This window comes from Taeniopygia guttata, chromosome 1 (genome assembly GCF_048771995.1).
Source record: "Taeniopygia guttata chromosome 1, bTaeGut7.mat, whole genome shotgun sequence".
Taxonomy (NCBI): domain Eukaryota; kingdom Metazoa; phylum Chordata; class Aves; order Passeriformes; family Estrildidae; genus Taeniopygia; species Taeniopygia guttata.
Genome location: NC_133024.1, coordinates 84,318,205 through 84,343,820, shown reverse-complemented (window position 1 = coordinate 84,343,820; position 25,616 = coordinate 84,318,205). Strand labels below are relative to the sequence as shown.

Sequence of the window (25,616 nt, the reverse complement as noted above, 5' to 3'; positions counted from 1 at the left end):
GTGCTTATATAGCTTCTTATATGCCTTAGTGGTAAAATGAATACTACATATATTGCACATATATAATTTTATTGCAGCCAACTAGGAACAGAAGTGACAGCATGTACAACTTGATTACCTGGAACACTATGATCATCGTCAGAAATAAATATACTGAAGCTAAAGCAGGTGACAAATATTTGCCATCAGGCCCTGGAACATCAAAAATTGGTTTCTTCTTCTCACCATATTGCCATACCCATAGACCATGACCTGCACAAAAATTGGAAGAGAGAAAAAAGCAAATTAACTCCAAGGGAAAATGCTTATGGTATGACTTTGTTCTTAAGAGTTATGTGGGAAATTGCTATTTGTTTTCAAATATTCTGCATGACTTCCGAAAAATGTCCCAAACCCATGTTTTTTCTGCCTTGGGATTTGAAGTTTGAGAAAGGCCTTTGGCTGTCCTTAAGCCATGCAAGACTCATTTCACATAACTTTATCTAAATAAAGCAAGCTGCCTAGTCTAAATTAGTAGTTTAGACAGTTTCTGTAATCACTAAAAAAAAATACACTTCTTCAGAAAATGATTAATTTCTATGACATATATCGTCAGTCAGCTATCAGTAAACTAGCTTTAGAAGAAACTTTACTTTTACTGTGTGAATTGTATCCACCACATGCACAAAACTAATGAAATAACAGTATCAATGGAGTCAACAGCATGGAAGCTGAGGAATGAAGAGCAAAAAAAATTCTAGGTCTTGCTCAAAATGTTTTTTTTTTTTTTTAAATTGATTATGCTGATAACTAAATAAAGGTAAGATTTTTATTGTTTTGGGAAAATTACATTAGTGCAAAAGAGACAGAATGTTGTATTTTTAAGTACAGCACTAAGATTTAAAATCCTAAAATAGTATGCCTGATGTTTTTAAGGTGTAAAAAACAAGAAGCAATTCTTCCACAACAAAAAGCATTCAAGCTATCACTATACAGTGAAAATTTTTCTGATTCTGAAAATCAGAAATAAAGGACATGGGTCTACTTTAAAAGTAATCTTCTGTAAATCATCCTTTGACAAGATTCTTTACATCTTGATACATAAATCCAGTACTGACTGCTTGAAAAATAAAAACACATAAGTGAGCACATTATTTTGTCCTTATACTACCAACATGAGAGCAAATGCACGATGTCTTTATTGATGTATATATATTTATTCTAGAGAGCAAAAATAGAAAGCTCCACACTGAGAATGACCTACATAGGTTTGTTTTATAAATACCCTTAGATTTTCAAAATAATTTTATCTCCAGTTATACTTTATTGACAGGCGGTGCGAAAATGGCCTGCAGAGCACCAGGCAACTCAAAGGGCTCGAGCAAATTTCTTTCCAGCTGTTTGTGGCTGCTGGCATCTCGAGCGCTTTGCTCTGGCCCTCTGCTGGCGGCTTCAGCCTTGGAGCAGAGGGACAGAAGGGAAGGCGCCCCTGTCACCTGCTGAGTGCCACCTCTGGGCAGCCCCAGCTGGCTGGAGCCACTCGCAGGGCACCCCCGCTGCTGCTGCTCCGGGACACCGCGGGGGCGGTGGCAGAGGGGACACTGCAGGCAGGAGCTCCCTGCGATGAAGCCTCACCAGACACTTCAGTCCTCAGGACTGGGCTCCCCAACACTGAAACACTACACAAGTGTGTCATGAATTCAGTGGAAACAAATAAGCTGGCTGGTTCACAACTGGAAATACTCATATTTAAGCATTTAACAATACCTGGAAAAAGGCACAGAGAGATGTTTAAAGTGGCATAAGATTGTTATTAAACTACACCATGGTTGTTAAGAAACATTCTGGTGTTTATGCCATATGACTCACATGCAAACATTACAGAACACACAAATATTAAGGAAATGGAATTCACATGCCATATATAAAAAATCACTTTTTGTGCCAAATGTAAAACTCAATTCTTTCTAACAAATGACCAGAAAAAAGGTCTGAGGAGACATAACCTGAACTGCAGCATTTCCTTAAACACTCCCAGAAGTTTAGAGAGTATTCTGCTTGGATTTATGCAGACTTTTGCTTACTTCTTCTTCTATATTATGGCTGCAGCCTTAGGGACAGTGAGTCCATGTTGTGCACTGTGCCCTCAATTTAATAAGTAGTACCGGGGAATACCAGTGTGCTGATTATGTTTACTGTGTGCTCATAAATTACTCTACTGCCCTAATTAATGACAAGTTACACTCTACCAGCTGTAATTTTGAGGGGACTACATATAAACTGGGGGCTTTTCTGGGCTTGATGATTTTGGATGCTATCAAGGGCAGTATAATCTAAGCCCTCAGATCTCTGGTACTAATAGCATATATTTAATTGAGATTAAGAAGATATTTAGATCAGCTTGTGTATCAAGACATTTTGATTTGTGACAAAAATAAGTATGGAGACAGCTTTATGGATTTTTTGTTTCAGCTGACATGTAGGTTTTTGATAAAGCTAAGTGCATGAATCCCAAGACAATGTAATACTTAACTTAAATAGTAGTGTTTCTACTAGTAAAGAGCACTTACCGATGGCAGAAAATAGACACATGATTAGAAGTATGAGGACACACCAAAGGACATCAGCATTCATCTGTCTTTCAAGCTTACTGCGCTTGTAACGTGGCCCATTGTTATTTAACAAAGCTTTGGTCTCATGCCCTGCAGAAAGAATTGCACCAAACACGTCATATGGAACTTGGCTATTATTTTATACTATAAATAGGTGGTAGGTATGCTCTGTAAGACAGAAAAGCAGTTCTTACCTGCATAGATTACTATTCCTGCAACTTCTTCTGTGTTTCTAATGGTACATCCACGTAACAGAAGATTCTCTTTGAACAGTCCATCCTTTTTTCCACTTTTATGAATACTACAGAAAATTTAAAAACAACAAAACACAGCATGTCAAAATATTACACTTGTTACATCATACTTGTAATATAACAAGCCCAGGAAATATCTTCAGTGTTTAAGAAGATTTTTCAATTTGGTGGCAAAATATTTCGTTGGATCTTCCTCCTCAGAAGGTTCTCTGTTGCACTTTGAAAACTGATATTACTTACCCAAGGATCCCTAACATGCAGGAGCCCAGCTGGAGCAGTACCAGTTGCTGTTGGATATACAAATGTTCTGGACAAATGCTCACTATTGATATTGTGGGCCAAATCGACAGCATGTGTGCAGCCTAGCTAATGCTTGGAAAATGCACTGGACTTCCTGTGCGTGTGTAAACTGACTGAGCAATCACAGTTAATCCAGTCCACCTAAAAGCACCTGTGTACTGGATATAATTAACCCACTAGTCACATGTGCTTACTAAAGAAATCCTCGAAAGAGATACGGGAAATTGGGAAATGACTGTGTTTCAGAAGCAGTGATACTAAGGAAGATGTGCCAGGGTTAAGACACATCAGATCAGTGAAAAAAAAGGAAAAATATTTCATGTTTTTATTCCATGTATCAGTGAGAACAAGAGAAATTATTTTCAGAACTGTCTCAGCAACCATCTAAGGAAGGCCTGCACCCCTGAGGATTCTTATTGACTAACACCAAAACACAGGAATAAAGTCACATTTCCACTACAACTTACTATCTGCTGGGCATAGAATGACTGAAATTTCAGCTGACAGAGAAATACATAAAATAGCCTTATGAGAATTAACAGGGAAATGCTAAACAATAATAGCAATTTAAAATGTTATTAGAATTTTTACTAGTAAAAAAGACTAATCAAATACTAGTTTAAAACCACTTTCAAATGAACAAAATTTCATTTTATCAACTGAAGTACCCCAATGCCTCAGAGAAGACTAAAACAAATCTGGATTGTTTAAATGTTGTCCTCACTTTCAGACCATCAAAACCATCATGCTTTCAATATGCTACACTAAAATTAGCATTGTGCTGCTGCAACATCAATCTTATTGTCTACCTGGATTTAAGCACTTAAAATCCTCCATCCCCTTATATCTGCAAACCGGCTTTAAATTGTCCTTTTTATGTAAAGGTGGAATTCTTTTTATTTGCTTTCTATTTTCTAAGCCTTCACATCTGGGTTATATATGCATGCTTTTCCCTGTTAGATTCTTCTCTTTTTCAAAATGAGGACCAAAACTGTACCTGCTTCTAGGATCTCAGGCCTAGGAACTATACCAAATACCCTGAGATTTGTAACAAGAAGACGTTCACATTGGTGAGTTCTTTGTACTTGTCCCAGTCTAGTAGGACCACTTGCAGAATATTCTATAATGCTGGTTATGCTACATAACCTCAATAGTCAATGCTTTTAATGAGCAGAATATACCTGTGTGTGTAAATACACACACACATATACAGCCTCTTTTAGTTCAGCACAATATATTATATACCCACCCTCTCCTCAAAATATTACATATATATTAAAAGTATTGGTGCTTCAAGAAGTATGCTTAGCTTTTCTCTGCAGGGATGGAGAAAAAGCATTAGGTTTGACTGCTGAGGTAGCAGCATCAGTGATAACATCTCACTAGCTGCCAGAAACCAAGAAAGAAAGAAGGGGACAACACCAAATTTGCAACTCTGACATGAAAGTCAAAGGTGGTTTTTTAGTCAGGTGACAACTTCCCCTGCTCAGCCCATCCTCTCTGCCAATCTCAGAAGAACAGGGCTTTTGCTTCTGTTCTTTTCAGCAAACCTCCTTAACCAACTGTCTCATCTTTTGCCAAAGCAGCATCAGCTGGGGGGCTGCCCAACATCCCTCTGGCAGAATGTCAGTAGGTGTCAATTTGTCTGTGCTTAAACTGTGGGAAATAATTTCTTAATGATTCTGTACTGTCAAAATTACACTGCTACCAAGATTCTGTCATTCCTCTGATTTTTAAGGCTAAATTCTGCACTAGGCTTTCTTATAAATCATGAGACTGTTTGAATTTCTAATAAAATCTCCAAATGATAGTTATTATTCCTGTTAATAAATGGGATTTTTTTAGAGATAAACCTACTTAAGTGGTATTTGCCCTGGCTTATAGTTTTATAACCTTTGCTAATTTTTTACACTTCACAGTAACAGTGGACTGTGCCAGGTATATTGTATATGGCAAACTTCATATACAATTATGTACTTGTTCTTACTATATTAGCTTACAAAACAACTCCAGAACAATTGTGTAACATCTGAATTTAACCTGTAGGTGTTAAAACCCCAATCTACTGCCCTCACCCACAGGATGAGCCTTAGCACATCTCATTCTTATATGCATTTGGTACTGCTTTTTACTTTTCCATATCCAAAGGAAGTCAGAGAACTCAACTGTTGCTCACCAAACCTTTAGAAACATAGATGAAATCAAAATCTGGAAGAAAGAAGCCAGGAGAGGCTGGAGGAAACTGATCATTTGCCTCTTGTCTACAGTCACTCCCAGTGACTCAGTAACACAACATACATATAAAACAGTTGGGCACTGATGAGAAAAGGAAGAAAAAATTATAGACATAAAGGTCTGGATTAAAAAATAATGAAAACTAGAGTTAGATAAAACTGCTCACTTTGATAACAAATCTGCCATTTGTAAACTTTGAGTATGGGTTGAGCAACAGCCTAGTTCCCATTTCTAGCCCTGCAGAGTTATAAACCTTAAGCTTGTTACAAAGGCTGAAGAGGGGCTGTTTTTCCCCTTTCTGGATTCTGGCCAGTGTAAGTTACAGGCAAAGAAGGAAAATTTTCTCTGTCATTCTTTACAACAATGTCTGGCTGAAGCCACTCAGATGCCTGGAATGCAAAGGCTAAGCCGTGAGGAAACGCACAGGCAAGTGTGGGTGCAATGCTCTTTTTCTCTGCAATTTCTCACATGGGTGACACTGCAAAAATGTGATATCTTCACATCTAAAGTACAAATGTACCACAAATTAAGAGAAGTGGGCAGATAATTTGCAATTAATTTCTACGATGCTACAGCACTCTGAAAGTCTTTATACAGAAGTAAGCTCTGGTTTAATACAGCAATGCAAAAAATTACCCTGATGGTAGCTCACTTCAGCTTTCTATTATGTTTTAACTTGTTATGTGTTTACCAGCATTAAATAACAAGGTAACCAATGATAACTGTATTCAAAAGAGAGTATTTTCTTTCACTTTTTGGTTTATCAAGTGTCTTACAAAGGAAATGGTAGAGCTGGCATTACCTTCCAAGGCTTGACACTCCCAAAGAAAATATTCACAAATATTAAACATGATATCAGTGAACATTACCAGTCAGAAACTTCCTGACTCTAAATTTAGTCTGGGTTAAAACTAGTCTAGGTTGTTTTGGTTTTTAAATCCAGAAGTGGAGTTGATACTATAGCACATTAAAGAGATATCACTATAGATTTATATCTTTTTTCTTTAAAAAAAATTGTAACATTTTTATATTAATTTGGGTTTGTTATCTTATGACAACCTTTGAAATAGGAATACACACATGTATTCATCTCCTTCTTCCTACAGTTCCAAGCTATACTTACTTTGGTATGATCACATAAAATTTTATGTTCTTGTCTAAAAATAAAATTATTATTTTCAAAAAAGCTGCAAAGTTAGAAGTTTAATTACATCTTCTCTTTTTCCTTTGCCCATATACACACAAAAAGGTATAAACAAGATTTTAAAGCAAATATTGCTATTTTTGGAAACTGGAATTGGATTTTTGAATGTTTGCCATGCATACTGTACATAATCTGGCTATACACATAGGGGCAGGGGGCATGTTAGGTTTTGTTCTATTCTTCTTACACAGCATATGTTTATGGGGAAATAAAAGTGAGGGAATGTGCTTGGGTTAGAAGGGGTGCAGAAACTGCAAAAGAGAATTAAAGCAAGCACCTGAATAGAACTGGTAGTCTGCCAGTGCATCTGCACACCCCAAGTGTGTTCAATGCAGACTGTGGCAATACAATGGAAAAATTCAGATGCAGTAATGTGCATTTACACTTTTTCAGCTGTAGGATAGGGCTAGGCCCATTTCAATACATTTTGCAGTATTTTTTTTTTTTTTTTTAAATATCATGTCTACTTTTATCCTGGCCTGCCTGTGCTACAATGGCTACCTGTAGTGATTTTGTTTCAGGAAAACTGTGGGGAACAGAATTTTTTACATGTTTATACCCTACACACACAAATATTTCTATTTTCTGAAATATTTGTCAGCACAGACATTAAAACAAAAGACCACATTTCATACAGGAAAAAGAAAATCTGAATCAACACTGGAAACCCACTAAGTGGTCAAAATGTCTAGGAAACTTTGGTATTAATGTTTCAGCATAGCTTTTACATATGGTTCTGTTGAAAGGCTATTATTTCATGGGATTACTATTTAGGTATCATTTCTTTTCAGTCAAGCTATTATCGACTGGTAGCTGTCTGATCCATTATTTCAAGCAGTAACTACTGGTAAAATTTTGAAAGAATTAAGAATTAAGATCTGAGTTTGACATGACAATGACATGTTTCAATTTAGATGTGTTAATTGCTATTCATCTTGTTAAAGTATGATTTGAAATAGACTTCTCATTCCATTATATTAATGAAGGAACTCTAAAAAGTGGGGGCAAAAATCCTTCTTCTGTGATAAATTAGGGGATTGAAAATTTACTTGTTCAAGGGATGCTCCCCACTCTCTAATTCTAATGGCCCATGGTCCTTTAGCTGTAAATCTCTTGAAACATAGCTAATGAGAGCTGGAAATCACCTGATGCTTTCTGCCAGATTCAAAATTTGTGTCAAAACATATTCACATCATTTGTGAAACTATAAAATATAAATATGATTAAATACAATCAATACTAAACAATACTCATCAAACAGATAATACCATGTTTTCTGTTATGTAATTCAAATGGTTCTGTAGCTTACATGCCACAGGCCTTTTCCACATGGAATAAATAAGTAAATATATAATGAAAGAAAAATTTATGCATATTTTCTACAGTATTCTGTTCAATATTTGGGGGACTAAGATTCACACATAAAGTGTACTAGAAAAGCTGCCAAACTTTCCATTTCCATATCTGGAAGTGGCATGTCTACAGTAGAGCAGGCTCTCTATTACACACCCTCATGCCGTAATGTCTAATACTAAACTTTTTTCTTCACATGAACTGTAGAGCTTTGTGCTGCTAAATAAAGGAACACATTTTTCCACACTACAACTTGATGTAGTTTAAAGAAACTGTCCTGATTTACACCAGTTGACAGTATATCCTACACAATCAGTGACATCTGAGAGTAATAACTATGGTGGTAAATGGCATCACTATAAAAAAACTCCCTGAGCTCCAGCAATTTACCTTGTGACATTTACACACTTTAATACTGCTTATCACTCCTAATCAACATGGGTGGTAAATCATTGTATTTGAAATGGAATTTGTGTCAGTTTAAGTCTCACCATTAAAATTCGGGCAATAATTATGCATCCTGGGCTTTCACTCTCCCTGTGGTTAACAGACTGTAGAAAAATAAGTCATGCAAGAGTGCATCTCCTAAGCCACCACAATCAACTTACCTTTACAGTACAGACCAGGCTACATAAGAAACAAAGTGCTTTGCATATCCTAAAACATTGTTCCTGAGCAGGACTGATTGGCCAGAGATAAAAACCCTGTTAATGTAGTTCTGTTTGTTTAAAATTAAGTCAAGTGAGCATAGGTGATGTGGTAATGCACAAGCATACCAATTGTGTGAGCCAATAACTTCATTTTATCTGAATGAGAAGAAAGGAACAGTGCCATAGCTAGAGAAATATCAGTTTTGCCTTCTGATTTTCCTCAATGATACATATATTAAAAGAAACATCCAATGGACGCATCTTCATGAAAGTGTACAACAGATTGTGCTCGTTTGTTGCCTCTCTTGGACTTGTTTTCTATTTCTTCCCATTTCCAGATGGGCTTTTTTGATCCATGGAGGAAAAGGAGAAGAGTGCCTACAAATGCAGTGCTTCATACATTCATTTCTGTAGTGTAAGCTGATTTAAGGGAGCAAATAAATCCATCCCAAGGAATGAAAACATGAGGTTCCTATCTCACCTTGAAGTGAAGAATCTCTAAAAGAGCCTTAAATATGCAGCCGTATTTAGATGTGATGATGATGTAACTTACAGAAGATAGCCCAAAGCAAACAAGCATTTATTTTATTCCATATTAGAGAAAAAGAGTGTATACTGAAGGATACTATATGAAATACTCACATGTAACCTCGAAACCTACTTAAGTCATTGTTTGGCTTCTCACATTCAATCACACTGGTGAACTTCAAGGGGTCAAATTCTGAGTCCTGGAATAATAAGAGTGTTAATTATTTAGAGCAAAGACTTGAAAATTACATCCAAAATCACTTATTTTCTAGTTTTTGTGATATAATAAAGTCCATTTTCTTCCAAAGGCAATGAAAGCAATGGTGCAGACTACTGGCGCTAAAAATCAAAGGGACCGGGATAAAAAAATTCCTAAGATGCCTCCCGAAATCTCCCTTTACAAGGATCACTTCTGTTCTGCAACTGAAGATGCCAAAAGATTTTGGTCTGTAGTGGAAAAATGAAATTTACCTGAAAAATCTCAAGGTCTTAAATTTTATCATTATCCTTCATGTTCAATGAAACCAGTGAAAATTTAGGACAATATAAGTCAATATACTGCCAATTATTAAAAAGCTAACACAAGGTTTTGAAATGTTAGCAAGCCTTCTTAATTGCTTTATGCCAACAGAGATGAATTAGTCTACTATAATAAATTACACATATAGCAGAATAACTTTTTCTTAATTATCACTTAAAAACCTTCTTGATTGTCTAGCTCATTACTCTGAAACTGGTATTGTTGCTGACTATTTAAGTTTACCGGTAGTTAGCACCTTGTTGTGTTTGAGGAAAAACATCATATCACAGCAGAATTACTTTGTTAAATAAAAATCAAGGTTCTCCTTTTTTTTTCTCGCTCAAACTACACATTGAAAGCAGACGTATCTGATCCTGGTGCTGCAGAGAAGGCTGTTTATCTCCATCAATGAGGACCACTTTTATAAAACTGCTTTGCATAGCATTTGAAGCAAAGAAGTAATGGCAAATTATCACATTATTAAGATTTCAGTAGTGACAGCACTTTATATGTTATGTTTTGTAATGGTTTTGCTGAGCTGCTGGAGACCCCAACAACTACTTTTTAGAGTACACTTGTAAGAATAGTTGACTGAGAACCTGTAATCACAGGACAGACACAGTCTTACTGCCAGTGTCTCTGAAACGCACAGGTGTCTCTGAGATTTTATGGTGTTGACTCTGCTCAGGTGAAAGAAACCAGATTTTGAGTAAGAGATAAAAGAAACTAGAGAATATGTAAGGATCAAAACCAGCACCCTCCATTTTTCTGCTGGTTACACCTGGAAGAAAGACAGACTTACACTATATACGTGACAATTCAAACCACCCACACCCGAGACTTTTGAAAACCTTTTTTGTACTGAAACATGAGATGATAAAGAGAACTGTGAAAATGGGCTGTCACTTAGAGACAGCTACAGCCCACTGGAGGAATGAAAAATTTTGACGTGCAGAATTCAGCTTGTAAACAAGGGGGGAAAAAAAGTAGTAAAAACAAAGGACAGCTCTGAGTTGAGACTGCTTTGCTGACAATCAGACTCCCCAATTACATCAAAGTTGGCAGTCAAGAACCTGAGCCTTAGAAAGAAATAACACCTGCCTGTTGTCCTAGATGATCTTTTCCTTCCTTACCCCAGTATGTTCCTTGTCAGAAGAAAAAAAAATAAAAGGTATAGGAAAAGTAATCTACAGATACTCACTACTGTAGCTTAAACTGCATTTATAAATTGGATGGAATGGGAAACATTTCTCCTTATTAAAACATAATATATATATAATACATTTAATTTAGCACAAATTTTCATTCAATGGCCTTAAAAAAGAAAATAAATGAATCCTAACATCTTTGATGAATGTCTGTGAGGGAATCCTAGAGACACCTAATAATAAATCCCAGTGTAATCAAATGCAGGTTTTGTATGGCTGCTGAACTCAGCAGAGAGAGTGTGGTTAGACACACTCTAGAACAGTTGGACAGCTGAATTCCCTTTCTGCTAAGAAAACCTCCCACAAAGGTTTATATTTCACAAATAAAGATTAAAAGAGGTACTTAAATCTAGAGCCTCCTAAAGTCTTCACAAAAAGGAGAGATCTTGTCAGGATCAGAGAGGACTAAATGTACTTGACCTCCCCATCAGTACCATGCAATATTGTCTTTCTCCTTCCTTTGTTTGTTGATTTCTTTTCATTTATGATTCAGTTTTGGAACTGAAAATCCTTTATCATTAAATCTGTCTGTATATTTGTGTTCTGTTACAATTAACTTGAAATATGTGATTATGGTCTTTACCCAGATAATATCTGGGAGTGAAAAATCCAATTAGAACAGTAGTTTACGTAAGGAATAAAAGCCGATGAATTCTGATTTATGGCAAAAGCTCTTTGGTTTATTAATAAATCAAACTGCTCCATCTCTGCCCTGTGAAATGGAAGGGCAAATATACACTGTATATTACAGCTGATGACACTGTTTTGATGTGAAAATACCTTTTGGATAATGAAAGAACAAATATGTTAAACACAGCCTGTGTGTGACTGCTTTCAGTGAAGCACAAATTTAATGTAGGATTTCACAATGATCAAAGTTTTGCTCTTTTTAATGCTGATACTCACACTTTGGCAGCAATTGAAACACAAACTGATGATGTTCTCGTGTATTAGCAGCTAAGAGAGGCTTGACAGAAGTTAAAGCCAAAAGCATTGCTTTTACAGTGCACATATTTGCTCTTTTTTCTTGGTAAAAGTCCATGAAAAAAATTCTCCACCACTACCTTTATTTTTTTCTTACACTGAATTTCTGCATCGCTGTTAAGACACAACAAACAAGCTCAAAATATGGTTCAAACATCTAACTGGCCCAGACCTTTGTGCAGTAGTTACCTGATGTGCCTGATTTTGTGTATCTTACGTCTCACTTGGAGAACTGCTGGACATTAAAGCTGTCCCAGTACCAAGAGGTATGGATGAAAAGCTCCATGCCTAGACAGACTGAAGTCTGAGATGAGGCTTTCCAGTGCCTAATATCCCTGAAATCTTGACTTCTGTGGTGTTCTCATCATCCTTCTATGCACATCAACAAGGCCAAGTCATACACAAAAAGCAGCTGGGGGCATTTTTTTAATTTTCTGAAGGCATGTATAATTTTTTATCTGGTACCTCAGCAGCTGTCCCAAACTTTTGCCTTGTGCACCACTGGCCTGCACAACTGATGATGGCTGATAAAAACTGGGGAGAGATTCACTGATTGCACAGAAGTTCCCCGGAGGATTTTACAAAACTGTAGGGTAGCAAAGGCCATGGCTAAATTCTGTTCATGTCAGTCACATTATTTCTGTTGAACAACTAGTTCTACTTTTGCTACAATGTGCCTTTTACTTGCTATGACTATTTCTAAGGATATGCTCCCATAAAATAAAGTAAAGCAAAACTTATTACTTTCACTCAAGGCAGATGTTTTGCTACTAGGTAGTGTTTAACCTGTAGCCCAGACCCATGCTCTAATAATTTACTATGTTTCAGAAGAGTATTAAATTAAATTATGCTTGAGATAAATTGATGTATTAAAATCCATTTCTTGCTCAACTCTTCTGCCATATTATGTCATATAAAAATGGAAAAAAAAAAAAACAGGAAAAGAGAAAAGGAAAAAAAAAAAAAAAAAAAAAAAAAAGCTTTGATTCAGTAAGAACAGTAAGAAACTGACTTCCATCAAATCCCTGACTTCACTTTTTGATTTTGTCAAGATAGCTTTAGTCTACAACTTTTCTTGGACCAAAAATGCTGACTTCTTAGGAAGTCAGAGTGCCTTCATAGGTATTTCTGAAAGTTTGAAATTTGTCAAGAGGACACATGGTGATACTTACATTGGGTATTTTATATATTCAGGGATTACATGGAATGTATTTCATTTCTTCAGGACTCCTCTTGCTAGAAAAATGTTTAACATCCTATACATACATCCTATTTCTTCCACTTTCTTAAAGCCTCAGGAAATTCATTCTTAGTCTAAACGCAGCAATGGAAAAGCTTGTTTTCCTTACATAAGCAGACCTAGTCAAACTGCAAAAACCTGCTAAATATTGATTCCTTCGAAGTTGAATTTAAAATTAAAGTTAAATTGCAGATGCAAAGGGTTTTGTGACTAGCCTTTTAACAATGCACTAAGTAGTAAATCTGACAAAAGGTTCCATTTAAAACAATATCTTAGGTCTGCAATAATTGGGCTGTGTCTTATACCCTAAAAAGACGAAGTGTTGAAGGTAAGAAAATGTTACAATGTCTGTATAGAGTGGGAAACCAACAAGTAGATAGATGAAGACAGTATAAAGATTTGTCACAAAAAAGCAGACTGAATTTAGCTGTCTCCAATATGACTTTGTAGCTTCAGCTGTAAGATGACTCTGAATCTCCACAGTGAAATGCCAACCTTTTCAGTTCTGCTGGCAACCTCACGAAACTGTCATAGCTCAAGAAGCAAAGCATGCCAGATGAGTCAGTTTTACAATTACACAATGTTCAAACAACATATTTCCCTTCATTAAATGCCTGTTGTATGGGTGATTTAGTAGCCTGCTAGTGATATTAATAATGCATAGTTATTTAAATGTTTTCCTTTATTCATCTGCCCTACTTTACTGCTGCAGAAACCTGACGTTGATGTTCAGTCCTTCCCTCCAACAGGACAACAATGGGTGCCCAGGATGCCCTTGGGTGACAGTGACAGCTACCCACTTATCACATTGTGTTTACTGGCTATGCTGGGGATCTTATCCAGACTTCTCCCTGCAGTCCAGGGCTGAGAAGGATCTGGGATTTGTTTTGGCGTGTATGTCTGGAGGAAACAGAAAAAGGAGAAATGGAGTCATGGGGACAACTCAAAGGAAATATTTAATAGACAAAAATCTGCCTCAGCCAGAAAAATAGCTTTTCCAGTTTAAAAGCTTTTAAGTGCACTAAGAACTCGTCCTGTTAATGCATTGGTCCATCCTGTTACTGCTTTATATAGCAGTACCCTGTCTTTACCTTATAAAATTAATCTGACCTTTTATTAGTGTGCAACTGGAACTGATGGTATGTATCCAAAGCATATAAATTGCTTATATACTGAAAGAGTGAAATGTTTTAATGTCTAAACTGCTTAAGTCTCTATGGTACAATTTATCTGGGCCACTAATTCACAAGAAAAGGAAGAAACATTTGGATCTATGCTGTTTAGGAACTAAGAAAATCCAGCTGCACATCAGAATTTAACTATTCTGTTTTTCACACTTAAAACTACTACTATAATTGGATTTTTTTTTTCAGTATTGTTTGTTTAAAAGTAACACATGTTCATTATCCAGAAACACTGGAACAACTGAGCAAGTCAAATACATTTTAGGGAGCCGATCTTCCTCTGGCTGACCAGAGTTTTCCTCTGTAGAAAATAATATGAGGGAACAGTGCAATATCCTGGTCACAGGAAAGAAAATGTATTGCTTGCAAGACCTAGGAAGATCCCAATAATTCTGTAACAGCCAGCTGAAGAAACTGCTGGTAGTCAATCATGGAACAAAAGTACCAAAAAAATATGGCAACAACACTGAAAATATACACATGCAAGCTTTAATGTCCCTCAGGATGATGGCCACCCTTAGCAATGCACTGAAAATTATGGTGGTGTGAATAAATTAATTTATGGACTATAGTAGTGCTGGAGAGTGGTAAGGGAACAGTATATGTCAAGGCTGAAATACAGACCTCAATCTGGACAATTAAGAAAGTGGTATCTGCCTGTTCCAAAAGCCAATCACTGAAATAAATGAATGGGAGCATAGTCTTTAAGAGTCAACCTCAGTATTGCTCAGTGCTTCAACTAAACCACAAACCAAGCTCTCAAGGATTCCCAAAACTCTATGTACAACCCACGCTGCTACTGCAGAGGCTTCTCGCTTCATGCTCATAGACAGATGTAACTCTCCCCACTCTCCAGAGCTTTCTCCTTTCTGGAAAGATTTCTAGCAGTCTTTCTGCTCATTTCTTACATGCTGGAAGAAAACTTCAGTTGATTAGTGGCAACAACATTGCATAGTCACTTTAAAGTAGTAGCACAACAGCTCAGATCAGCTTCTGAATATACCTGTCCTGCTCCTGCTCTGGTCCAGACTGCTGGACAGTCTGACTTCTTGTGGGATGAAGTTCTACCAGAAGAAATGGCTATGGGAAGGACTAAGATCCTTCACCCAGAAGAGAGAAATGCCAAGCACTGCTCTTACAGCATTCCACAAATAAAACCCAAAACATCAGCCTGACAGGAAAGAGAGTGGTTAGTAATGCAAGGGTTTTCTTGTGAACAGTAAAACCTAACAGCAGCAGCTGCAATGTCAGGATGCAGTTAAACACACTGAAGTTTGATGACCCTACCTCAGCCTGAAGATAGGGAATCTGGATAAAAGCAGCTTTGCCTTATGAAGTATCAGGTTTAAGAAATGTCTCTAGGATGTGAGGGAAACCTGTAAGATACACCAACTGCATACAGAACTCCCCTACCAACTGCAGGGGAGCACAGAGGGAAAGAAGCAGTCCTAATGAGAAGACACCTTTTATTCCAAATACTACAGGGCAGCATTTTATATCAGCATTATCACAGTTTTGTCAGCCTTTCCATGAGCATCTCCAGCGTGAGGTGTTACTCTTAATCAAGTAAAAGGTGTTTTAAACAAGAAGGTGTTACTTTTAATCAAGTAAAAACTCCCTAAGCTGGACATTGGCATGCTGTCTTCTCTTGGATTCATATTTTTATCAACATTTATCATCACATGTCTGTCCTATTGCAAACATGGCATTCAGAGTGAACCTTCTATGCTTAATCCCACCTGTTTGTGTTCTTGTCTCTTAGCTCTCTGGAGAGGGTGGAGGTGCAGCTGTGAGCATTAACAGTCAGTCTGAGGCCAGCAGGCTGTGGTTGGCATACACAGAACAGGGGGGAAGTTGGGATGGCTGCAGAACACTTTGGTTAGCAACTTCCCCTCTGGTCTATTTTTATTTGCTATCTATTCTATAGAGCAAGCTCCTTTGCAATCAACATGTTAAAGTTACCTCTAGCAAAATGAAGAACACCTTCTCAAGGAATTCAAGGGTGTTTTATTTTTCAGATACCAGCTGATTGCATGAATCTTATGAAAGGAAACTCACAATAGCCTTGTCAGTTCCAAAACTAGCAAATGAGCTGAGGGGAACGAAAATGTATAGTTATGGCAGAGACTGAGGTCTTCCCTTTTTAGAGACTGTGCTTCCCTTTTTAGCTCTCTAAACAGCCTCTAGAGAGGCTTCAGGCAAGCACAATGACTACAAAGTTCCTGCATAGTCTTGGCTTCAATAGTCTGTATGCTTTGTTCAGGTAATTGTGGAAATTAAACATAGATGAATATGTATATGTATATAAATATGACATGCTGAACTAGATCACAGCAGCACAGCAGAATCTATTATTCCTGTGCAGGCTTTCCTCACCACCTGTCTTACCCTCTGTGTAGAAGTTAACTGCTCAGACTTCTGTTTTGATACGGTCTTCTGTCTTGATTTGGCCTGTTAGATGGGTAAGAAATTGGCTGGATGGCCACTTCCAAAGAGTTGTACTCCATGATTATATGACTCTTATGCAATATTCATTATTATAAGCATTCAAAAATGTGATATGTTGAAGGGCAAGCAGTGAGAACAAATGTCACACCAAAGATTGACAGGGATTACATCAATTGATGAAAGAGTTTGTTTCATTTTCCTTCCATGTCATTATCAGTTATGTAACCTAAAGATCACAAACTTTCTGTGAAGTACCAGGAGACAGCTTTTTGTTTCTTAGTAGCTGACATGACCCACCTCCATGCAGCTACTACTAGGACAGTCATTTTTAGCCCTTCCTAGTGTACTGCAGCAGCCTGTAAGTCAGATCCCCATGATCTCAGCCATACAGGCCACATTGCTATACTGGTACATGAAGCCATTTGGGGTATACTTTTCAATCTGTTTTTAAATCAAGTAACACCAAAAATATAGTATGTAGAGAAGCTTGGAAAAGTTAATGAGGAAGGGAAAATGCTTAAGACAACTAATATGCATTTTTAATCAAATTCTCTTTCTCTTAGAAGCCAAAAGGTTGTGTTCCCTGCTTTGATGTAAACCAATCTGTTTTCTGTATCATTAAGAAAGCTGAATTAGGGTATTAGCACTGCTGTCTATAAATCTCCATGCACAACTGATATTTTTAATTCAACACCAAGCAGAAGTGTAAGCATTATAGTGCTGTGTGGAGAACAGTATCTTGTCCAGTCGTGTACCTGCAGGACAACCACAGCTCGCTCTCTCTCTCATGAGCACACACATGTAATGGGAAGTATCTGACCATCACAGAGTCATAGCAGAGCTTGAAAGTATGAACCCAAGTACAATCAAGGAACAAAAATGTTCATGGTTTTGTTAAAATACCAGTTTTGAGACATACAGCCAGCCACTTCCCATGTAAGTAACATTTGAATGCAAATTTCTAATGACCACCATGGCTTATCACTACTAAACTCTGTATAAGACTTGGAGAGTAGCAGCAGGTGGAGAAAGGAGAAGTGGGATGAGAATTCACATCCTTGATGCTGAAATAAATACAGGAGTTCCTCATACTGTTCCTCTGCTGTTTCTGGCAGAAAAGCAGACCCCTTCTTCACCTCAGTACTCTCAAAGGACAGTGAGACCACACCAATGTAATTGGGGTTATATATGGCTCAATACTGTGAACCCTTCTGCTCTGGAAAAGGTCTTTCCATCCTTTCCTAACCACCGATACTGCTATCTGGGGTTCTGGTTTCGGAGACCAGTGTAACATAATGTGTTAACAGCTTGAAATCCTGGCCCTAAAATCATGAGTTCTCTGTGCTACATTACAAAAACTCATTTCTAAGAACATATATTCCAGGTATTTCCTGTTCTCAGGCCAATGAATGGCTAAGGAATAAACGGTTCTAGAAATAAACATTTATTCAGTAAAATTGAATTAGGCTGTATCAGAAAAGCCAAGAGAGAGAAAAAAATGGAACATCTCTTCTTAACTTGCTTTAAATGTAAATGTTTACTTTTCTATAACAGGAAAGCAGTATAGCATTTTATTTTCTCCATGGACCTGAAGTGCTCTTTTTTTTTCTAATACTTTCTCAGAGAAAAAGCAAAATTGAGAAATCCTGGGTTATTGATACAGAGAATGAAATTTCCTGCCTCTACAGAGCTTTGATGCAGCACAAGCCCTGGCATAATACATTTCCTTACATGGATTTACCAGTGTTCCACTAGTGCTGGAAGGATTACCCTAGGGATGAGAGGTCTTTCACAGCCATGACACTCAGATTAATCAATTTAGCCCTTTTAACCTACATTTAAACACAAAACCAAACAACTAATGCTAATGGCAAAAGTCAACTACTCAGCACTCTTCAAACTCTCAGGACTCTTCATCTACTCTCCCCCTCTCTGCTATTGCTTAGATTACTGTAGCCAAAATTTTCTCTTACAGTTATTCAAATTATTTGTCTCTCTAATGAAGCTCTCTCAAAATGCAAACTAGTGGCCTGGACACCTGTGCAATGGAAACTAGAAGGAGATGATAATGGTGCCCAAAGCTGACCAAAGAGGAAGTGAATCATCATTCTTGAGTTTGTTTTATTTCCCCATGCCTCCCAGTGCGGGACTGCTGACTAAGGGCCATGGTTAGGTGCGGAGTGAAACATTGCTCTCCACCTTCCTTTAGCAGGTTTAGCTCAGACAGAGTTTGCCACAGCACCAATTTGGGTCATTCTCTGCACCAGGCTGTTCTGCACATATCTGTTATATGTTTGTTTCTCTGTTAGAGAGACAGCAGTTGCTTCCTCTTCAACTAGACAAGCCCACAGTTTCCACACAAGTCATCTCTGAACAAGATACTATCCAAAAAAAGATACAACAATATAGGTGTAGAGAGTTTCACAATTCACCCCTATCAAAGAAACCTACTGAATGTTCAAGGCATTACCTCAGACAAAAGTCTTTATCAGGGTGTGACATGCTTGAATCTTGCACTGACAAACACAAGTCTTTTTACAGGACTTTTTCTCTAAAGTCTTCAGCTAAACTCTAAAACTAAAAAAACAATAGGTTTTAATTTAATATTCTGGTAGTGCATTGCAAAAAAAAACATTGTTTACTTTTGTTTGTTTGGTTCATTTTTTTAAACTTTCTTTTCCCTTGGGAAAACTAATTTTGTCAACACCTGTGGGATGGAGCACTAATCTGATGTTTTAACACGTGCATATCTGGAATTTTCAAGCCAATTTTCATTGCCTTCTGAACCTTCTCAAAATACTGCAAAAAATAACTGCACAAGGGATAACTCCCAAAAGATGCTAGAGAGGCAGTTTCTGTTATTGTGGCCTGATTATATCTTATTAAAATATTCACAGTCAAAACAACACTGAGTCAAACAGTGAGTATGTTGATTAATTCCCATCTACTAGATTATAATAGTGTACTATTCCCACTAATTGCAGGCGGATGGTTCCCTGAGGGTACTAGTCAGACAAGAAGTAACAGGGAGAATATAGCTATACCTCTCTTGTCTTGCTTTATAAGACTCATTCAGACTCTTTGAGATAAGCTAATATCAATCAACAGGTAAGTGGAAAACTAGTCTGCCTAGAAGTTGAGCTGCTTAAACTTCAACTATTCCCTCAAACTGGGCTAGTTCAGACAATGCAGATTGCTGCACAAGAAATCTTAGCTCAGTTTAGGCTAAACTAACACTTGAAAATTGCTTTATTTTCTCTTTTTTAAAAAGCTTTTCATTGTGTGTGTAAAAAACTGAATGCAAAAGCAACATCTACACTGAAATGCCAAGGCTGCCCTGTGAGCTGTTTACACATAATCAGCATGAGTTGCCCTTGCCAAAGTACCTCATACACAGAGGAACCAAGTCAGGCTTACAGTGCAGCCCTTCTAGAAACCAATCTTCTCTTCTGGGACAGCTTCTGCCTGGGACTCACAGGGAAAAAAAGAAATTGTATAAATGGCTTAATGCTTGGAACAGGGAGCTGTGGGACTATTTCTCTAAGTCCAGCTGTAGTCAATGTATTTCCAGCACAGTGTAGGACCAGGAAAGGCAGCAATGAAAGCTGGATCTGTCAATTTAGCCCAACTTCCAGGCTAGGACTGATGAAAAAATATGCCTGCGGTAAGCATAGGCTCTGCATCTATACATATTCCAAAAGTGTTCACAAACTGACTTGTGAGGAAATCAGATTCATCAGTTATTCTGGTGCTAGTCTGCATGCAAATGAACCTCCCAAATAGGCAGACACCAAATTCAGATGTGTTTTTTAGACAAGGTAAATAAGCAGTCACAAAGTAATTTGCAAGGCTTATCTAAACCTGTTTAATCATGCTAGTAATAAGTTTGTTTTGAATGAAGTTCTACTCTTAGGAGAAAATGAGAAGGAAAAAATGCATCTCCTACCCCACCAGCCCCCACAGGGATACATGTACCTTCTCACAGGGGATGGCAGCTGCTACATTCAACTTAGCTTTCAGCTGAACTGAAGCTTTCCACATAAACATCCAGGACAGGGGCAGTGATTAATAAACCATAAGCTGCTCCAGAATCCACAGTGAGTCTTTGTGGATTTTGTTAAAAGGCATACTGAGTAAAAACAGTGGAGCACGGAAATGTAAATGTTTTTCATGAGTCTAGATTCATACTATCAAAATATCCTAAATCAAGTTTATGAAATCTGAAAGGGAGTTTTGAGCTCTCGCAGCCCAAGCTGTATCTGCTTATCCACTCTCTGAAGAGCGGCTGACATGACGTCTCAGAGGGATGGAAAACATTCCATAAGCAACTGCAGAGGGTGTGGTGGCACGGCAGCTTGCAGAGTAGCACAGAAAACACATTGATTCCTCCTGCCTACTGTGTCTCCTGTTAGATCCAGTGCACCAGAAATGGCTGCTGTGACTTGGCAGCAGTGAGGGTGGGTGTGAAATCAGAAGGAAATGGGCAAGGGCAGAACATCTACAAAGAGTTGATTTGTTTTGTTTTGTTTTTGGGGATTTTTTTTGGTTTTTTTTTTTCTAAGAGATGTTTGCTGGTCATGGCTAACACTGTTAAAACAGTGGGGTTTAGTACAGTGCTTTCTCCTAGCTGCACTTGCCAGTGAGTCATGCTGCACACATGAACCTGGTCAGTATTTCAGGGTGAAGACAGTCCACTATCCTGTTCATTTTAAAGACATAGCATGCAGAAGTATGTTTATGGCTATTTTAAACAATTCTAACACATCCTGTTGCTGTAGTAGCAGAATAACAAGAACACAGTATTTAAAGTCTTGGAGGAAAAAATGTCAAGGCCTTTGTAAACTCTCCTGTTTTCGTTTTTCTTTTTTTAATCTACCCACTGAGTGATTTTCTTTTCTCTTGTCTATTTTGAGTCTACAACAACAAGGTATAATTCAAGCTGGTGTCTTCAGACATGGAAGCCAGAGGAATGTATCAGTGACTCTTCTCACAGCTTGCATCGATAAGGTGTAGAATCACATACACAAAGTACAGGTTTATGTCTGACAGACTGCATTCATTAACAAACATGCAAAGCTAACAAGCAGTATGTTCCCAGTCTACTATAAATTCCTCAGACAACTCAAAGCAGCACTAAAATAAGCAGTATTTATGGTCACTTGCACTATAAAGGAAAATAGTTTCCTGGAATTCACAAGTGGGGAGATGCAATCCAAGCCCACAAATGGCAATCCTGGACCTTCTGAGCATATGTTCAGAGTAAAATAATGTCTGCAAAGCACTGGAGACAAGGATAGAGAAAAGCTTCTATAATTTCTTATTGCTTCTGAAAGAATCAGGCTGAAAAGGTATCAGAATGCTGCTTTTCTGAACCAAGGTTTGGAAGAGGGAAACTGTAAGGCCTTTTCCTCTCTGAGACTATGGACCTTATATGCTGTTACTGCTCTAAAGAAACACACAAAGATCCTTCAGAGGATGCTGGAGGAACAGTGGCCTTGCCAGAGGACAGTTGTACCCAACACACCAGTGCTGGCCTTTGGAGAAAACGTAGTGGCTGCAAGAGAACTGCTCAGTGCACACACAACTTCAGTGACCCCAAATTGGCAACCAGGCTGCCTGAGAGCTCAGCACAGACCTGCAGGGCTGTAAATTGTGTGGGTGCACACAAGGCAGGAACAGAATCAAGAAAGCACAGCATTAGCTTAAAACAACAGTTCCTGCTGCCACCCCCACTCCATTCCCATGCCCAGCTGAGTGACAGGTATAGAAATAGCTATCCTTCATTGACCTACTTCACAGGCATGTGCTCCAAAGTTATCAGTTAGCTCATATATGAAGCACAGACAAGCCAACCTTTGTAAACGTTTCTTTTAAAAAACTTGAGATACTGAAACAGAGACATTACTCAAAGACAGCTATTAACAGCTGATACTTTGAAAAGAAAATTCAAAAAAAATCTGGTTTCTGTCCTGTGATAAGCCACATGACAAGGCACGTCATTCTGTAAGGGAAGTGGGGAAAGTGTTTAGCAGTGTGGGAAAGAGAGGGTCAGGACTACATAATTTATTTGTTTGTTTTCCCGCTTGAACAACAGGGCTGCAGAATGACACAGAACCAAACAGCTATAAAGAAAACTGAGAGTTGTTCTCCTGAGTAGAGTGTTAATACAAAAATGTAAAAGCATTCTCAGCCAATGCATGATCTGGTCGGGATGCAGGTCTTGTAAGAGACTTGGAAATAATTTTCTCTGAGGCTTGGCAAAAGGAGGGTTAGCATTAGATTCAAGAAAATTTTGATCATCCAAAGTATTTTATGAGATCTAGCAATAAGTTCTCTCCAGTTGTGACAACTTAAGACATATCCAGATAGGAAGTGAACTTCAGCCCAACAGACAGGCATCATTCTTATTCCATGCTACTTGGCTGTCCTCCTACTATTCATCCAACATTTTCCAAGCACCTCCCTCCATCCCATTGCTGAATGTCTCTCAGCAAGGCAATACCTTCAAGAATCAGTAAGAGCCTATCCTTACTAGTATGGAGTGTGAAAGGTAATGCTGCTGCATGAATTAAATTAACAGTATGCTTAGAGAGGTTTTGGCCCGGGTTTTTATGAGAATGGCAAGTATTCTGCTGGATAATGTATGGGGTGCTGTTACAGAGAGGTTCTGTGATGCTGCAGCTGCTGAAGACTTCTTACTTGCAAGTGTGTACTTTGCCTACAACTTAGTTGACGTAGGAACTCAGGCTTGGGTATTTCCTGCTTTCTCAGCTATTTTAAGAGAGGGGAGGTAATCACATGTGGTTTTCTTGCAAGTTCTCTTTCAATACTTGCCTCCTTGAGGACCAATCCTGTTTTCATTGGAATGAATGAAGTTTTTGTCACTGACCTCAGTTTAACCCCTGACAATTTACTATGGACCTCACAGCTACTGTAGCTTGGCACCTTGTGATCTGAAATTTATTTTTAAAAAATATTTATCCACATTTTTCTGAGCCCACTTCTGAGATAGAAAAGTTCCATAATCATCCTCAGGTACAGAGAACTAAGATATGGAAGGAGGATGGGCTGGAAATCCAAAGTGTGCTAGGTGCTTACAGAGCTGACTGCAAGTATCTACATGACAACTAATTTCCTCAGTAAAGCAGGGTATGCTGAGCTAGCCATGCCACATATACTGTGATGTGCTTGGCACATAGAGCTAGCTACGCTTCCCTAGGCAGGAACTGTTCCCTCAGCTTTCTTCCTCAATGAGCCCCAATTCAGTCTTTAATAATCTTTAACATGTGTGAGGAGGAAATGGCCACTCACTTCCACACAACAGCCTAAAGGCTGCAGGTCTTGCCAAACTGTACAACCTAAGAGCTGAAGTCTTTAGCTGCCTGGTTTGGATCAGCAATTTAAACCTCACTGAGTCTGCCAAACATAACGTTGCTGGCATACTCCCTTCTGGTTTTCTTGCTGTGTTAATGCATGCATGGGATTGCTGGTTGAAGACACAGAAGTGACTCCACAGGTGATGGGCTCAGGCACACATCTAGGTACTACAGCTCACAGGAGCAGGGCAGTCTGTAGGGTTGGCAGGTGTCCTCTCAGCCTGACAGCTTCCAGGAATGCTGAACCAACACTCTGATGCCATGGAGCTGGGGATCCCAAGATAGTGTAAGGGACTCCTTTGGGAAGCAAGGGTCTTCAAAGCCAGTTTTCTGATAATTTGTAGTTGGACATATCAATACCTTTCACCATGTTTACCAACACCTAATGATGTGTTCAATGGTCTCAGATCTCAGAAATCCAGCTGTCTGCTGTAGATGAGTGGAGGACCTGGTGCCTTCCCTTTGCGACAGAGCTGGGATGTGCTATTAGCTTATAACTGTACCCACAAATGCAAAAACACACCTGTGTTCAGCTACCTAAATGAAATCTACAGCTTTTGTCCTACATAATGTACCTGAAGTCATATAAGAAGTCTGCACTAGCAGAAAACTGTGATACATCATCTGAGCACCTCTCTGAAGCTCTATCCAATAGGAGAGATTTCCTCTCAGCAGGAACAGGATGGGAGGTTTGAGCAACAATTCAATTAACTTTGAAACAATAAGAGTTTTTGAAACACTTGGCCTGTAGCTGATTGAGTTTGTTGCCACAGTGGTAGGTGTCATGTCTAAATTCTGTGTGGAAATCACTGATCATTAAACAAATCCTTATCTCACATTTTTACAAGCTGTTTAGAGAAAAGGTCTACCTACCATAAACAATTATTTGGAAGGCACACTGACTTTTATCCTGTTGGTTGGATAATAACTTCATTAATGCTGATCTTTCTCAGTACAACCACAGGCTTCTGTGGTTACCTTTGATGACAGTGGTAAGGGCAACAGCTCCCATTGTTTGCAAAATCCCTCAAATGAGAAGTGCTAATAGGAGAACCAATGTAACTGAGCTCTAATTTTTTTTTTTTCCCTGACAAATACAGGAAGCTGGAGTTAGCTGGCAAGAGGGATGGGAGAGGAGGGCATACAAATAAATACTATTTCAATAAGATCATTAAAGCAAGTAAAACTTCAGGTAATTTCCTCTAATTCTGCTGAGAGTAACTGATCTGGATCATGTTTTGTCTCAAAATAGTGCTGTTGGGGAGAGATAAGCACAGTGAGAGAGCAGTAAAACAGTTTTTCAGCACAGATACCTCCAGAACAAATGCTAGCTGTCCCTTTAAATCTTACAAGCTTTAATGCTCCAAGTGCTGGAGGGATATTCTCCAACACGGAGTTTGAGGCAGATTCCTAATTGAAACTGATCTGGTTTCCAGGCAAGAAAAGTACATGTTTATATTTAAGTCTCTTCTCCTTGGGCATTTAAAATGTGTTTTCAAGAATCAAGCTACAATAGAAACCATTAAAATCCTCCAACATTT

The 25,616-nt window shown here is 38.2% G+C and overlaps 1 protein-coding gene across 2 annotated transcripts in view; it reads right to left on the bottom strand.

Moving 5' to 3' along the window:
* Positions 1-25,616, bottom strand: part of ATP10A (ATPase phospholipid transporting 10A (putative)) — a 109,094-nt gene that overhangs the window by 40,755 nt on the left and 42,723 nt on the right. For both annotated transcript variants that reach the window (XM_030277866.4, XM_072932311.1), the window contains exons 3-6: positions 9,230-9,315; positions 2,786-2,892; positions 2,550-2,681; positions 119-252 (exon numbers count right to left, since the gene is read on the bottom strand). In XM_030277866.4, coding sequence (XP_030133726.4) covers positions 119-252; positions 2,550-2,681; positions 2,786-2,892; positions 9,230-9,315 — 459 coding nt within the window. The remainder of the gene's footprint in view (positions 1-118; positions 253-2,549; positions 2,682-2,785; positions 2,893-9,229; positions 9,316-25,616) is intronic.